Genomic DNA, 17,528 nt, shown 5'->3' with positions numbered 1-17,528 from the left:
GGTGCACAAAAGCAAAGTCAATATTAGATTGAAATTAGAGAGGTTCGTTCAGCAGTCAGACAACAACAGGGAAGGAGTTGTTCTTGAACCAGTTGGTGCATGTGTTCAAGCTTCTGTATCTTCTGCTTGACAGAAGAGGTTGGAAGAGAGTATTACTGGGATGGGAGGGATCTTTGATAATGTTGGCAGCCTTTCCGTGGCAACGAGAAGTGTAAATGGAATCCATGGTTGGGAATTAGGCTTTCGTGATGGTGTGGGCAGTAGTAATATAGGAAACACAGCAAGATCCTGCAAACACTTTTGATAGAAATTTCCAAGAGGATGAGAGGTTTGGATAGAATGAATTAAAAATAAATTCCTTTGTACAATGAGTGTAAGTCGTAAATTCAGAATTGTTTGGAAAAACTCTCAATGAAAAGATGAGGATAATCTTTCTTCTCAGAGTTGTCAAGAACTGGAACCCTCTACTTGAAAAGTAGTTGTGTCTGATTCCATAAATATTTTAAAAGTGGATTGGTTAGCAACTTGACAGTGAGGAACTTAATGGTTAAAAACAAAAACCAAGGTGTGGGATTAACCATTTTGATCTTCCAAAGAGCCAGCAAGATGCAACCTGTGGGGTCTCCTTCTGTGTTGTACGTTCCTATGATTCTTTGTAAATCAGTGTCCAAAAACTACTCCTATGAAGCATTCTTCTTTCTTCTGAACTTGATACACTGTTTCTATATTATACATTATAATTCCAATCCAATTACAAAATATCATTTTCATGTTTATAAAAGAAAGGCGCTTAACATTTCTGTACTAGCTTTCACACTCACCAGCCTTCAAATTATAAGCCAGCATATTCTCAGATTCATCATGGCTAATTCTACACAGGTTCTGCTACTAATATATATCAAATCTTACAATATAAGTATGAAAACCATTACTATGAACTTACAAAGATCTGTTTTATTTAAAGGTAACTGTATAAACCCTCCCAAGTTAGAAAATGGTGTGTGGTTTCATCGTACCGCTCAGACCCCAATACAAGTGGGTGACAGAGTTGTTTACAAATGTAATCCAGGTTATGTTGGTAAAGGACCTTCGCGATCTATTCAGTGTAAAGACGATTCAACTTGGTCATCACTACTGATACTTTGTGAACGTAAGTAATAACACGTTTTCTCACCAGACCCTTATTGTTTACTAGCATTACTCTTTCTGGTCCACAGTCAATGGATTCAAGCAGCAGTCCAGTGTCCTGATGTTGTAATCATTTTTGTCAGGAGAGACGATTTCAGGAGTGTAGATGTTTACAGATGATTGCACAATGTTCAGCACCATTTGTGATCCCTTAGATGCTGAAACAGTCCATGTTCAAATGCAACAAGATCTGGACAATATCCAGGCTTGGGCTGACATGTGGCAAAAGAAACATTTGCGCCACAGAAATGCCAGGCTATGACCATCCCTAATAAGAGATAATCTAACTACCTCCCCATAACATCCAGTAGTGTTACCATCACTGTCTCCCTCACTACCAACATCATGAAAGTTACCTTTGACCAGAAACTCAACTGGACTCCCTACGTAATCACAGTGTCTACAAGAACAGGTCACAGGCTAGGAATGCCGTGGCAAGTAACCCAACTTCAAACTCCCCAAAGCCTATTCATCATTTATAAGGCACAAGTCAGGAGTGTAATGGAATACTGTCCACTTGCCTTGATGGGTGCAGCTGTAACAACACTCAAAAAGCTTGACACCATCCAGGACAAAGCAGCTTGCTTGATTGGCACTATGTTCCACAAGTATCCTCTCCCTCCACCACCAACTCTCAGTAGCAGCAGTATGTACTATCTGCAGAAATTCACCAAAGGTCCTCAGACAACACCTTCCAAACATATGACCACTTCCATCTGGAAGGACAAGTGCAGCAGATACATGGGAACACCACCACCTTCAAGTTCCCTTCCAAGCCATTTACCATCCTGACTTGTAAATATATTGCCATCCCTTCAGTGTCGCTGGGTCAAAATCCTGGAAGTCCTTACCTAATGGCATTGTGAGTCACCTTATAGCAGGTGGACTGCGGCTGTTCAAAAAAGCAGCTCATCATCATCCTCTCAAGGGCAATCAGGGATGTGTAATAAATGCTGGTCAGCCAGTAACATCCACATCCCACAAATGAATTTAAAAAAAGATAGGGCAGATAAGTACTGGATAGATAAATGGTGATACTGCTGAGCCCAAATTATTTCTTCATCTAGTATTTGGAGCAAAGAACATATGACCAAAGAACAAAATACTGCACTCAGCCCTTCGAGCCTGCTCCACCATTCAATAAGATCATGGCTTGTTGGGGTAGAATGGCTAAATGAATCACTTGACACCCAGGTCCACTTCCAAAATCACAGAGTTTATTGTTTTACCCCAGTGGGGAGAAAGCCTCTGGGCAGTCCACTCAACAAATAAAAATATACACTTTCTATACATTTGCTTTCATCCTGCCATTGGCAGTTACACACCAATCATATTATTTAATTAATTAAATACAGACCAAATCAGATCAGTCATGTAGGTGCATGATCAATTCATGGACAGCTCTGGGCCGACTCATGATCTCATGCTGTTGACCAACCTCCTTATCAAGTATCCTTGGGTCTTCACAATATATCTTATTGAACCACATTCCAGACAGTATTCCCATCCTGATAAAGGGAGGGGAGTCTTGTTAATCTGTCTCAGACTGAACTTCCATAGGAATATAGATAAAACCATAATGGCAATCTGTTTAAACCCGATTTTGATGTTTGATAGGTGGGCTTTGTTATATTGCTTTGTCACAGAATACAATACACAGTTATGCTTTTATTATGTCATACAGTATGTACCTAAGCATCTAAATCTGTTTCTGTGTAACAGACCCCATTGTATACTTTTCATAGGATTCCTTCTGTGTTATCGTTATCTAATGACTTTGGATTTACTCCCTGTATGAATGCATCTTATTACTCTCGCTTATTGTTTGATGTAAAACAGCAGACTATGCAAGCTTCAGCTAAAAATCTTCCCCAACAATATTTAATCGACTGAGAACAATTTTCAGCCACTTTATGCTGCCTCAGCTGTGGGGAGTCCTAATAACATCTTCCCCACTCCGGTTTCATTTCGAGTCAGCGAGGAAAAAAGGCCCTTTAACTGAACTTATTGCTATATTATCCAAAGGCCATTATTCCCCATGAAAGAGCCAATAGTAGTTGTACTTCTACCACTTGATATGATATTATTGTACTGTCGGAGTGTACTTTTAAGTTTGTTCCCCAATTCCATACCCCTTCCTTTTTTTTAACTATCTTTGTTCTTGTATTTACTGTTCTGTATCCTTTTCAAAAATGTGTAATTTCTTTTGCAACTTGTTGTAGAACTTGACTGTCTGACCTATTCTTTGTCTAAGTGTGGATTAGGGATTGTTTCTATTTCCTCGCTAGTCCATGAAGTGTTTGTGGAACATATTGGACATCTTGAGCAATTCCAATTCTAATTGTTGAAATGGCATTATCTGTGCCTGACCTATAGTAGCTGGAGGGTGAAGTGTAAAGCAGTAATAGGGCCCTGTGAGCTCCTGTATTTGTATAATTTCCCATTCCACCCACCTCCACCACCCTGTCTCCAAACCATATCTTGATTGATTGAAATATTTAAAAGCAAGGATGATTTTTAGGGCAGGTCTCCCTGAATCACTGGGTGTCAGCATGTGGTGACAGTCTTCTTTCCCTTTCTCCCTACAAGGGAGATCCCTTATAACATGTTACTCATCCAGTGTCCCCTTAGACTTGATTAGTTGTGCTAACTGTGTGCTTTTAATTCAGTCAGGTATCTCTCCACTTTGGATCAGGTTGAAGTTTTTGTCTTGTCTGGTCTACCATCCATAGCCCATGTGCGCATCTTATTGAACCTTTTCAACACCATCTCATTCCCTATCAATCAGATCCTTGACTGTTTTAGCATGGATTTCCATCTCAACACAGTCTGATCCCCTGGGTAATGAGGCCTTTTGTAATTTCTCTGAACCTTTCCATATTCTCATTTATCCCTTTGGCCAAACCATCAAGTATTCATTACTGGGTCTTCATTTCCCCACTTTGATCCCCAAATGATCTTATCAAAGTTCTATGAGATTTGACTTACCTCTAATGTATGATCCCGATGCCACAGGTAGTGGCTCGATTGTCAAATTCAATTCTCTTAAAAGAAAACGCAAAGACAATAAACATCACCAAAGGAAAGCTATCAGTTTAGTGCTCTCATGTAAATTTGACTGCAAATTACATGAAGAAACATTATTCTCATTTTGTTTTCTACTAAGCTTCTTTGACATTGGCTTTCCCAGATTTTAGTACATATTACTGGATAATGTTTTTCAAAGAAAATTACACTTCTTTCCTTGGTTTCTCTTCTGGAACACCAGTTTATATCAATGAACATTTTTGATGAGCAAATCTTATCATCCTGAATTAAACATTCACCTGTATGTTAAAATAATATTGGGAAGTTCACTCTGGCCAGAAAGCAAAATTCCAGAAGTGATAATTCAATCATAAACATTCTGAAGTTAACCATTTATTCAGAACTCTTTCCTGAAACTAAATATAATACTGATAGTACAGTGTTTTAAGGAAAGAGAAAATAAATTATGTAATTTGACTTGATTCTCCTTTCTTCAATTGTTTCTATATGACTAATTATTGACAAAGAGGTAAATTTTTACAGAGCCTTTGAGAAACTAATTTCAAATAAACATTTCATTGCAGATTTTTCTTTTCACATGATCACTGATAGTTTCTCAAAAGGACATTAACTTATTACATATTCTAAACTGAAACAGACAAACACCACATTTTCGTAATGCCATGTATTCTCAAAATTTAAACTAAACTGAAAATATCTCCAAATCTTGAGCTCAAGGCAAGTCAAACACAAGACTGCAAATAACAGACAATGAAAATATTTACAAACAAGACCACAAAGGATTAACTTTTAGTTCAGTGATTTTGACACTTGATGAATTCACATCAAAATGGAAAAGATTTATTAGCTTTATCAAAAACAAAAACTTGTCTCTTTCTCCTACACTTATTTCCAGTCTCAGTTTTTTACTTCATGCTTATCCATTCCTCATAGTGAATGTGAGATGTATAAACAGTTTTACATCCAATGATTTACATTTCAGAACATCAAATATAATAAAGTCCCAAAATGGGAAATTCCCTCTGTACATCTTGGCTGTGACAAATGCCCGTTTCTTGAAGAATTTCTGTTTTAATTATCCATCACCTTCCTATGTTTGCCAGTGAGGTGAAGCAAGGTAGTCCCCTCTCCTCAGATTCCTGGAACTCGAATTTTACCTTTCCTGATTCCAATGCTCATCTTCTTTGTTCTACGTGGGCTTGGAATATAAGAACCCAGGCAATACCTTTTATGACTTTTTCCAATCTATTTCTTCTCTGCCATTCACTTGGGAAAGCGGGGATATTTGACTTGGTTCAAGAACGGGTAATACTTTGACCATCTTATCATTTTCTTTTTTTGTAGGTGTATAGATTAGTCAGTGGGCAAATCTCAGAGGACCCCACCCCACTTGAGACATGGCTTGGAGTGGATCCCAGTTTACCCATCCATCCAAGAGGTCCTTGTCTCATTTCTTTCATCAAGATGTGACACAAAGTGGCCCATGACCATCTTGGAGTCATGACACTTACTTCTCCACTACCTACTGCCCTGTAGTACTAAGAAGGTTAGGATATGAGACCCTGACTGGACACCAAATGAGCTGGGATTACAGGTTACTGTCAAAATAGCGTACTTATATAATCTGATCTCTTTGCTCGTTGGTAGTTCACCCTTTTCGTCCCCTGCTCGCAATGCTAAATTGTTGGGGCAGAATGGCTAAATGAATCACACAACCTCCAGGTCCACTTTCAGCATTATAGAATTTTATTGTTTTACACCAGTGGGGAGAAAGCCTCTGGGCAGTCCAGTGAACAAAGGAAAACATTCACTTTTTATACGTTTGCTCTTAGCCTACCTTTGGCTGTTACAAACCAATTGCATTATTAATTGATTACAATCACACCATATTAGAATGGTCGTGTGACTGTGTGATCACTTTATGGACAGCTCTGGACCAACTCATGATCTCCCCATAATTACCAGAATACCTTGTCAATTATCCTTTGGTCTTCACAATGTATTTTATTCAACCGCATTTCAGACAGTGCACCATTGCTGATAAGACAGGGTCTCCTCAATCAAGCCTAGACTGAACTTTCATAGGAATACAGTTAAATCCCATAAAGGCTGTATGTATAAAGCCCATTTCAATATTTGATATATGGCTACACTTTGTTATATTATTTTGCTATAGAATACAATACATGTCTATGCTTTTATTCTATCACACAATATGTTACTATAGGTAACTCCACCATGTTCTCCACACAAGCATCTAATTCTGTTCCTGTCTCTAGGAGCCCATTCTACACATTTCACATAACTGTCTGTTTGTTATGTTTATCTAGTGATGTTGAATTTACTCTGTCTATGAAAATATTTAATTACTCTTGCTTATCGCTTGACACTGGCAGATTGTGCTAAAAATTCAGGTAAAAGCCAGACAGATCCAACAGAACAGTCAGCACACAAGGTAAGCCAGAAAGACAGGATTCAGATAGCTGATTTATCCTGCTCAACCAATGAATGCACTAGTTCAGAATAATAGCAATCATTGACTATTAGCCTCTCAAACATGATGGTCTGCTTTGCCCAGTGCTGAAGATCTGGACCCCAGTGATTAGCATTGTCTCATCTCCTCTGCTGGGTGATGCTCCTTTACTGCACATCCCTGCGTTTTTCAAACTATACTCTAAATGTCTCTTTCTGAGCATTCTGGACATATCTGCCTGCTATTACACCAGATTAGAGTTGGTGTCTTGTGAAGCAGCTGGAATAATTCAATAAAGACATTAAAATGTTGAAGATACTTTTCCAAAAAATTGATACAAGTATCCCTATTACAATAGGTCCTACTTCCCAGTACAAAACTTTGTTTCAGATTTAAAATAGATGAGCTGTTTGATTGCAGGTTTTCCTTTATTATGTCCCTTTCTGTCCATTGAGACTGAGGATGTGGGATTCTTGTGTGCACACACAGATGAAGCTACAGAGGAAACTTGTTGTACATCATAGTCTTCTACATTCCAAATCACTTCCTCAACTTAACAAAAATCTTGCATTAATCGAACTTTAACTCTTTCTGTTGCCTGTTCTAAATGTTTAGATCAGAAATACAACATTTTTTAACATTTAGTGGCTTTGCATCTGTATATTAAAATGTCCTTTCCTTCAATTAACATACTGTATAAAGTATATTTGCATCCATATTCTTTCTTCTAAGCATGTTAACTTACATTTTTCCATAGTAAGCTTTTTTTCTGACTCAATCTTGCCCATTTTGCTAGTCCATCTCCTTCCTTCTGCATTCACAATTCCTGCCAAATTTCACCAATTTGGTTTCATTGTCATATTTAATCTTGTTCCCTCAATTCCTTGCTATGTAAGTGCAGTCCAAACAGAGAACCTATGGAACAGCATTTTACCATATCCTTTTTATCTACCATTTGCTCTCCGATTTGAAATTTTACTCCTGTGTTCATTTGTTTTTAGTAGCTCTAGCATTGACCCTTGAGCAATGGCACTGTTAACGATCTTCCCAGTCTAAAAAATAATTCTGCTCTAACTCATTTTCTATTTTTAAGCCAATATCTTATTTAAGCTGACACTGACTCTCCTGATGTATATATCTCAGTTTTGTGGATCAATCTTTGATGTGGTACTTCATCAAATATCTTGTTTAAAATGCATATCAACAAAATTCATCATTTTATCTTCATCCACCTTCTCTGCTACTTTATTAAATGTTAATTAGTTTAGAATATGAAAATTTTTAAGGTACTCCTTAATTAATTGAAATCCTCCTCAATTGCATGCTAGACCTTTATGTGATTTTATTCTTTCTAAAACCCTGCCCACCGCTGCTGTTAAAATGAATGGCCTGCGGTTACTAAGTATGCTGTTATACTCTTTCTTGAATAAAGTCATCAGCTTTGCACTGTCCCAGAATCCCCAGCTTCTCCATATCTAAGAACACTTCGAAACTTTTGGCAAGCATTTCCGCTATCTTCATCCTCCGACAGTTTTCAGAGTGAAGTTGTTTGTTGCCACAGTGCACCATCATTAAAATTCCTCTGAGATTGGAGAGTTCAACTTACTTTGGTATTGCAGATTTGAAGTGAATCTTTTGTATTTTTTGCTAAACTTTGAAAAATGAACCCCAAAACTAGATGAACCCAATATTCTGGAAATGTAAATGTAAATCTTGAAATTAATGTTAAATTTCTTTGAAGTACATTGAAAAACTATTGAGATCTTTGTGACCTGTGACATCACTACCTGTTCTGATTTTTATTGTATATGTAGCCCGAAGCTGTGGTAATCCAGGTGAAATTCTGAACGGATATTATAAGGGAACATCTTCAACACTGGGAAGTAAAGTTATTTTTTATTGCGAAAAAGGGTGAGTGCTTGTGACAAATTGCTGAGTGAAGTTCATTTAATTGGATGTTTATTTTCTAATGCTGTGGTAAACTGATGAATGAAATGGTACAATTTAAGCAGAAAGGAACTTAATTTTCAATTTTTGAGTGATATCCATCCATGAGATTTCTGAATAGAAGCTTCATTAAGAGTATTGGGAATCTTGAGGCATTTTGTAATCTTCTTGAGCGTGTCCAAACTCCTGTCACATGTCCCTTAAAAATATTGCAGAAAGATGAGATTTAAATCTGTAATCAATCTCCATAAAACAAATGCTAGGCTCAACACTAAAGGTTGTGATTGCTGGCTACTCAAAATGTTCTCTTTATATTATAAGTGGATTCTTTCAATATCATTCCTTCAAAAATTTCAGCAGAAGCACACCACAAAAATGTAGCCACTAACTCAGCACCTCAGCTAATGCAGTGCTGTATGTTGTTTGCTATGCCATGTGTGTACAAATATCAACTGATCTTGCTCCAATTAGACCATTAGAGCTGTCACAGTTTGAATGAGACATTTAATGAAGACCTCATGTGTCTTCTCGGGTGGATGTTAAAAAGTCCCAACAATTATTTCGACGAAGTGCAGTGTTTAGCTCTGTCACTCTGGTCACTAGTTATCCCTCAACAACATAAAAAAGTCATAATTTCATTATTACATTTGATTTTGTGGGGACTTGCTGAGTGAAAATTGATTGCCATATTTTGTACTTGCAGAAGTGACTATACTTAAAAGGGCATCATTCTCAGTGATGCCCTGAGGTCATCAAGAGCACTAAATATGTTTTTGTTTTGATGTAAAGGAACTGTCTGTTGATGCTTTAATGGTCTTATCAACGATAATCAAGTTTTTTTCTGATGGGCAGATTCTCATTTATTTTTCAGCTCATTTTTATCGATAATTTTAATTTTATTTTCTTATGTGACTTATTTTTCTACTACTAGATATAGGTTGGTTGGTAGAAACTACCGGATGTGTACTGCTAACGGCTGGGATGGTCAGATCCCCAGATGTGAATGTAAGTTAGAGCTTCATATAATGCAGAATACCTTGCTATCCCTTCACACCAAATATTTGAATTGTAAGTTCTGAAATGTTCACTTCATTTTTCTGCCTTTTCCTGATAGTAGTTCCATGTGTCCTAGCTAACAATATCATCTTTTTCTATCTTGAAACTCTTGTGCCACTGAGTCCTATTCCTGCAAAAGCTCTGGCTGTTTATGACTAAATCCTACTGAAAATATCGGTGGGCAAATCAGAATTGGGAGATGGATGGTAAATGTTAGTGCTGCTACTCTCTCTTTATCACACAAAAGAAGGATGAAAATAGGCTCCAGTGTGAAGAGGAAATTCTGGGTTTTTTTGCTTTTCATTTCATTGACTTAAAGTCACCCCAGCATTCTCTTGCCTGTACTAACTTGGATCAAGATCTGTAGTTCCACCACTGCTGTGCTTACTGACCTACACTGGCTCCTATTTAAGCAACGAATGCCTCAATTTTAAAATTCTCATCCTTTTTTTCAGATTTCTCCATGTTCTTGCTCCTCCCAGTCTCTGCCATCTCCTTCAGTTTCACAATCCTCCAAGATAACTACAATGCTCTCAATCTGACTTCTTGAGTCTCTTGAGTTTTAATGACTGCGTTCTTGCTGGTTGTTTCTTTAAGTTATAAGACCTTAAGCCCTGGACTTTTCCATCTCAAACTCTCTGTTCTCATGTTTCCTTTATTGAGAGTTTCCTTAAAACCTACCTCTAGCCAATCTTTTGACCATTTTCCCTGATATCTTTTTGTATTGCTCATGTTAAATTCTGTTTTGTAACACTTCTGTGAAGCACCTTGCGTCATCTTATTACATTAAAAACCTTACGTTATTACATGTTTTGCTCTTTTAGTCCTGTTATACTTTTGCTGCATTGGCTCACTAGATTTATGTTTGTATAATCTCATTTCTCTGTTTCCATCTTTATTTCTCTCATTCTCTTCATCTGTCTTTCCCATGAAGGAATGATGTGGAGGTGCTAGTGTTGGACTGGGGTGGACAAAATTAAAAATCACACAAGACCAGGTTATAGTACAATAGGTTTATTTGGAAGTGCAAGCTTTGGAGTGTTGCTCCTTCCTCAGGTAACAACTACTTGATGAAGGAGCAGCGTTCTGAAAGCTTGTACTTCCAAATAAACCTGTTGGACTATAACCTACTGTTGTGTGATTTTTAAGCCTGCAGGAATGACATCAGGAGATTGTGTCTTTGTGCAGTGATGTGAGGGAAGGGAAGAATAAAAGATAATACCTCTTGCTCTGTGCTGCCTATTGGTACGCCTGCATGTTGTTGCTGAACTAAATGAATTTTATTCCCTGAAGCTTCTGATTTGACAGTCTGTTAAGAGCAATAACTGAATATCATTTTTCCCCAGCTGGCACATGTGATGATCTTCCACCTATTCCGAATGGGGAAACTCCGAAACCACCAAACAATGAGCACTGGGAAATTGGAATGGTAGCAACGTTTTCTTGCCGTGATCAATACTCATTGATTGGTGCAAGTGATCTTGTCTGTACAGAGACCGGAAAGTGGGACAAAGATCCTCCAACATGTAAAGGTACAGTTATTTGATACTCTGCCCACAACACTGAGTTGTGCTATGCTTCAGATGCAGGATTAATGGTTCATAACTGGCTTTCATCAGTTGTAGTGGAGTTGGGCATCAGCAGTATTTTGAGCTGAGACTTCATTCACTTGATAATAACTCTCGGCTGAGTGGATCCTGCTCTGCCGGCTCTCTGTACACTCAATGCTGCAAAAAGCTTGAGTCCTGTATTTGCAAATAGATTCAAGCTTTTGGTTTTTCCTTTCTGCTGGACTAGAGAAGATCGCAAGTGAAGGTATCTGTTTTGCTGAATTTGCCTTTGCCAAGGTTGTGTTTATGGAATGCTGCTATATTGGAACAATTTCTCAAGTAAGGAGACCAATACTGTACATTGTTGTCCAGACGTGGCCTCACCAACATCACATACAGCTGCCACATAATGTTTCTATTTTTAAAGTCCATCCCTCTCACAATGAAGGACTATATTTCATTTGCCTTAGTTACCTGCTGCACCTGCAAACCAACTTTTTGTGATACAATTTTTCACCATTTAAGTAACAGTCAATTTTCCTGTTATTCCTACAAAAATGGAGGACTTCACATAAACTAACATTGTATTCCATCTGCCAGACCCTTGCCACTCACTTAACCAATCTATATCCCTCTACACACTTTGTTCTATCAGTCATTTTAGTGTCATCTGCGAACTTTGACAAAACTGCACATGATGTCCAACGCTAAATTACCTATGTAAATTGTAAACAATTACGGTCAAGCACTAGTTGCTCAGGCACAGCACTAGCCAATGATTGGCAACCAGAAAAAAACACCCATTTATCCCCACTCTTTGCTTTCTATTAGTTAATCATCTTTTATCCATGCGGTACATTATCTGTAATACCATGCACTTTTATTGTACACAGTAGCTGTTTGTGCAGTATCTTGTCAAATGTCTTCTGAAAATCCATATACAACATATCTGCTCGTTCACTGACATCCACCGTGCTTGTAATGTTGTCAAAGAATTCCAGTAATAGGTCTGATGATGCATCAAAGCATTCACAACACAAAGAATGTCTGCTGCAACTTTTCACAACTTTTCTAATAAAAACAATAATCACAATGAATTATCAAGTGGTGACACAGGCATTGTTTTTTTTTGCCAGTTGTTGAATGTCAACCTCCCCCAAAGATTAGAAATGGTCGTATCGTAACAGGATGGAGACCACCTTTCAAGTATCAGAAGGGGGTCACCTATGCCTGTTCTGAAGGTTATACCATGGTTGGCAGCAAAACCATTGAATGTCGTGAAAATAACGAGTATATACCATCACCACCCAGGTGCATAAAATGTGAGTAAACAGCTTTTACACTTAATAGAATCACAGAGTGTGAGTAATGCTTTGTTCGAATTTATGATTCACCTGAAAGTTGGTTTGGACTTTTTCTCAGTTTACCAAACCATCTTGAAGATTTGTTTATTTCACCCTTTAAAATTATACCTAGTTTTCAGAAGTTACTTGACAATCCAGAAAAAAACCCACTCTTGTTCAGCACCCCATCTGCTACCACTTGCTCATCTATCAGCATACAATGGTAACAATGTATACCACTTCCAAAATCCACTGCAGCAACTCCACTCCAGTGTTTATTCATAGCTTCAGTTTTTCACCAATATCTAGCTTTTCCAAGCTGGAACAACACCTGGGGATTTCACTGAGTGGTAATCTTGCTCAGCTGCATGGCACAAATGCTGCCTATGGATGTTTCAATGTCCAATCTCAGTTAGCCTAAAGTATTTGTTCCTCATGTGTTTTTTAGCGTCCACACCTTCCAGAATTTCCCTTATCATAAACTCCACAAAACTATCCAACATCTCTAGGAATCATAGAATCCCTACAGGATGTTGCCAGGACTGAAGGGCTTGAATTATAAGGAGATACTGGATAGATTGGCACTATTTTCACTGGTGCGCAGGAGATTGCAGGGTGACTTTATGGAGGTTTATAAAATTATGAGGGGCATAGATAAGATGAAATGGACACTATGGGGCAATTTAGCATGACCAATCCACACAATCTATACATTGTTGCATTATGGCACAAAACCTGAGCACCCAGTGGAAATCCACACGGATTCAAAGAGAATATGCAAATGCCACACAGACAATCACCTGAGGCTAGAATCGAACCTGGCTCCGTGATGTTGTGCCAACTACTGAGCCAGCATGCTGTCCAACCTTTCCCTCAATTCCTTAACAGAACCTGTATAGTTCACTGGCTTTCCCGGTAATACAGTTGAAAACAGCACTACCTGACATGGACTCTACCTCTCTCTGTTTCTCACATTCTAACATCCAGTCTCAGTGCCTGTCATGTTTGAAAGTTGCGTCTGTGACCCTTGAACTACCTTGAGTGATCTGTTGAAAATATTGCAACAAACTATACCTATATTTCCAGACAGAATTGCATTTCACTAATATTTTGGAAAAACCAAACTTAACTACTCCTTAGATTATGCCCATTTTTTTGTATTTGCAGAAAATGCTGACAAAAGTAAAGATTTATCACATGGGAAGTTAGATATTTTGCTTCTCAATATAATGTTGTGAATAGGTTTGAAAGAAAATTGACTAAATCTTCCAGTTTCCATTTACCAGAGTTACCTAAAGTTCCATTTACCTAAAGTTTAGATTAGATTAGATTACTTACAGTGTGGAAACAGGCCCTTCGGCCCAACAAGTCCACACCGACCCGCCGAAGCGCAACCCACCAATACCCCTACATTTACCCCTTACCTAACACTACGGGCAATTTAGCATGGCCAATTCACCTGACCTGCACATCTTTGGACTGTGGGAGGAAACCGGAGCACTCGGAGGAAACCCACGCAGACACGGGGAGAACGTGCAAACTCCACACAGTCAGTCGCCTGAGGCGGGAATTGAACCCGGGTCTCTGGCGCTGTGAGGCAGCAGTGCTAACCACTGTGCCACCGTGCCACCCACTGTTAGTAATATTTCTGTTGTTACAGTTTTCCTGCTTGTTATTAAAGGTACAATTGACAGCATGATCTGTTCTTGGTTCAGAATGTTGATGTTCTAATTGTCTGTAATATTCAGACACAAGATGGTTTAGTTTCAAATTACAGCTGTTAGATTATAACTGTTGTCAAACAACTTCCTCAAAGAACTTATCAATCATTAGTACTTTAAAAGACAGAAGGAAAATGCCTGGGACATATAGAACCGTTAAACCCACTGAATAAGAATAGAATCTAATGTCTTATTGAATGGCATGACACCTCTGTTTAGACAACATTCCCTCAGTATTGCATTGGATATCAGCCAAAATGATGCATTTTCGTTCTGGAATGAAATTTGAACTGATCACCCTTTAACCCGGGACTGCTAGCAGCTAAACCAAATTAGCACTGGTTAAGAAATTAATGGTGCAATTAATATCATCTTTCCTTTTATTACTCCTCAATAAAATTATGAAATTCACAAATGGTAATGAGTATTAATTTTCCTGGGAAAGTGGTTGTGAACTGTCTCTTAAACAACAGTATTTTGGTAAAATAAGAGACTGGCTAAACCATCTTCAAGTGCGTTTCAAAAGTGATAATATTGGTGTGAGATTGGAGTAACATCCAAGCCAGAGAACATATCAGTGATAAGTTTTCTTTCTTAAATATCTCTGTGGGCCAATTAGGTTTTCATGGCAATCTGACAGATTTATAGACTGACCTCATATAAGTGGTTGTAGGATGTGTTGGCAAAATCAAGCAGAAGGTATCAGCATGTACATTTAAGCTAATCTAATGTTTGTGGATAATATTACCCCACTAGTTCAATGAGGAAGAGTGAGGCAAACAATATATTAAGACATTAACAGCGCAAAGCTTTTTTCAGAAAATTTTCACAAATGAATTCCACTTCTGAATAAGAGTCTGAATAGTTGCCTTGTCCTGACACCTAACTGCAATGAAAAGGTGATTCATGCATTGTTCTTTTGTCAGCTGTCGATTGTCAGCAGCCCAGAACGATTGCCAATGGTTATATAATATCAGCACCCAGGTCAACTTACAAATATCAGGACAGAATCACCTACTCCTGTAATAGAGGCTATGTGATGGTTGGCAACAATATCATTGAATGCAATGAGAACGGCAGATTTGTTCCAGAATCACCCACATGCAAACTATGTGAGTAAACATCTTTTAAACTTAATAGAATTAAAGAAGGTGAGTGGAACTTTGTTCAGATTGGTTAAATGTATTAAATATATGTAAATTAAGGGGAAGTGATGGCTAGTTGTATTTATCACTGGACTGTTAATCCAGAGACCTAAGTAATGTTCTGGGGACTGGGTTTGAATCCTGCAATGGCAGATAGTGGAATTTAAATTCAATAAAAGTCTGTAATTAAGAGTCTAATGATGATCATGAATCCAATGCTGATCGTCAGAAAGCATCATCTGATTCATTAATATCTTTTAGGGAAGGAAACTGCTATCTGTACTTGGTCTGGACTACATGTTACTACAGTCCCATAGCAATGTAGTTGACTCTTAAAAGAATGGGTAATAAATTCTCGCCTGGCCAGCAATACCCTTATCCCATCAATGTGGGTTTGGATTTTGCTTCCTCAAATGATCATATTTTGCAACTTTCTTTATGCTTTCAAATTCCACAATTTGCATTTAATAATGACAGAGTACTTCATAATTATTGAATGACTAAAGAGAATAAAGTGGTTCAATGCTCTTTTTAATTCAGGAATATATATTCCAGAAGGCTCCCTCATTAGCTCCAAATATGGAGAAGGTCCCTTGTAAATTTTTATTTCTAAGTGAATCTGTACCACTTATGATTTAACTAATCACTATATGATCAACCTGTAGGACTGTTATCACAAACTTTTGGGGATGGGCAACTTCACTGGTGTCTAACCTCCCCCTCATCACCACTACCACTACCACCGTCAACATGAAAGTCCGTGGGATCAAGCTCCAATTAGTCAGAAGTTAAGTGGCTGATGAGCTTCTCAGCCTATCAATAGCCTTGTCACTGAAGTCACACCCCACTAGACGCTGCTGGCCAAACAAAGAGCAGTCTCTGGGAACAGGAGAGCATTGTTGGAGGCCCAGCCTATGCAGCCATAAAGAGCTATGTTGGCAAGTTCTTTTGGGGAGGTATTGAATAGTGGATATCATTGAGAAAAAGACTTCAGAAGTACTGTCATAGTGAAGCTTTCTGCCACCATGACCTTACCACTCAGTGTTGTTCCCATTGCTTCCAGATGGGGGCAAATGGAGGCCTTCACCAACACCCCATCCCTAACACATTAGGCAGACTGTCCTGTTTTCCTGATTGGGAAAGCAGCCACTTTTCTTACCTGATGTTGTATTAGGGCTCTTAAAGGCCTTAATTATTGGCAGGTCTGGAAGGTTGCCCATGGACCTTCATACCTTGACTTCCCCTCCTACCTCTGGGCAAAGTAAAATCCTGTATGTGTTGAAACCATTTTCAGCTGCTGCATCAATGATTTTTCCCCCCATCATAAGGCCAAAAATGGGGATGTTTGCTGATGATCGCAGATTGTTTGGCAGCATTTGCAACTCCTCAGTTACCGAAGCAATCTATATCCACACGCAGCAGAACATGGAGTCTGCTCAGGCCTGAGCTGACAAGTGGCAATTGTGATTCATACCAGACATGTGCCAGACAACAATCATCTCCAATAAGGGAGAATCTAACCATCTGCCCTTGATATATATATCTGAATCCTTCCATATCATCGTTGACCACAATGTTAGCTGGACCAGTCATACAAAAACTGTGGCAATAGGAACAGGTCAAAGGCCGGAGATTCTGTTAGAAATAACTCACCTGCTGAATTTATAAAGCCTATTCCACAAGACACAAATCAGGAAGTGATGGAATACTCTCCACTTTCCTGTATTAAGAACACTTGTGAAGTCCAAACTCATTCAGGGAAAGTGAGGACTGCAGATGCTGGAGATCAGAGCTTAAAAATGTGTTGCTGGAAAAGAGCAGCAGGTCAGCCAGCATCAAAGGAGAATGAGAATCGACGTTTCGGGCATAAGCTCTTCTTCAGGAATGAGGAGGGTGTGCCAAGCAGGCTAAGATAAAAGGTAGGGAGAAGGGACTTGGGGGAGGGGCGTTGGGAATGTGATAGGTGGAAGGAGGTTCACCTTAACCACCCTCCAATCACAAGGGATGAACTCAGATTTCTCCAGTTTCCTCATTTCCCCTCCCCCCACCTTGTCTCA

The 17,528-nt window shown here is 38.6% G+C and overlaps 1 protein-coding gene across 1 annotated transcript; it reads left to right on the top strand.

The window, feature by feature from the left end:
- Positions 1 to 964: 964 nt before the first annotated feature.
- Positions 965 to 15,438, top strand: LOC122548052 (membrane cofactor protein-like; the record flags this gene model as incomplete). Its single annotated transcript, XM_043686616.1, has 6 exons — positions 965 to 1,150; positions 8,524 to 8,620; positions 9,588 to 9,661; positions 11,059 to 11,244; positions 12,399 to 12,584; positions 15,253 to 15,438. Coding segments are annotated over 6 exons (915 nt in total), but the record flags the coding sequence as incomplete, so codon positions are not given.
- Between the last annotated feature and the right edge of the window lie 2,090 nt (positions 15,439 to 17,528).

Source organism: Chiloscyllium plagiosum, unplaced genomic scaffold, assembly GCF_004010195.1.
Source record: "Chiloscyllium plagiosum isolate BGI_BamShark_2017 unplaced genomic scaffold, ASM401019v2 scaf_3614, whole genome shotgun sequence".
Lineage (NCBI taxonomy): Eukaryota > Metazoa > Chordata > Chondrichthyes > Orectolobiformes > Hemiscylliidae > Chiloscyllium > Chiloscyllium plagiosum.
The sequence above is the reverse complement of the archived record's forward strand: the minus strand, read 5'-3'. Positions and strand labels throughout refer to the sequence as shown.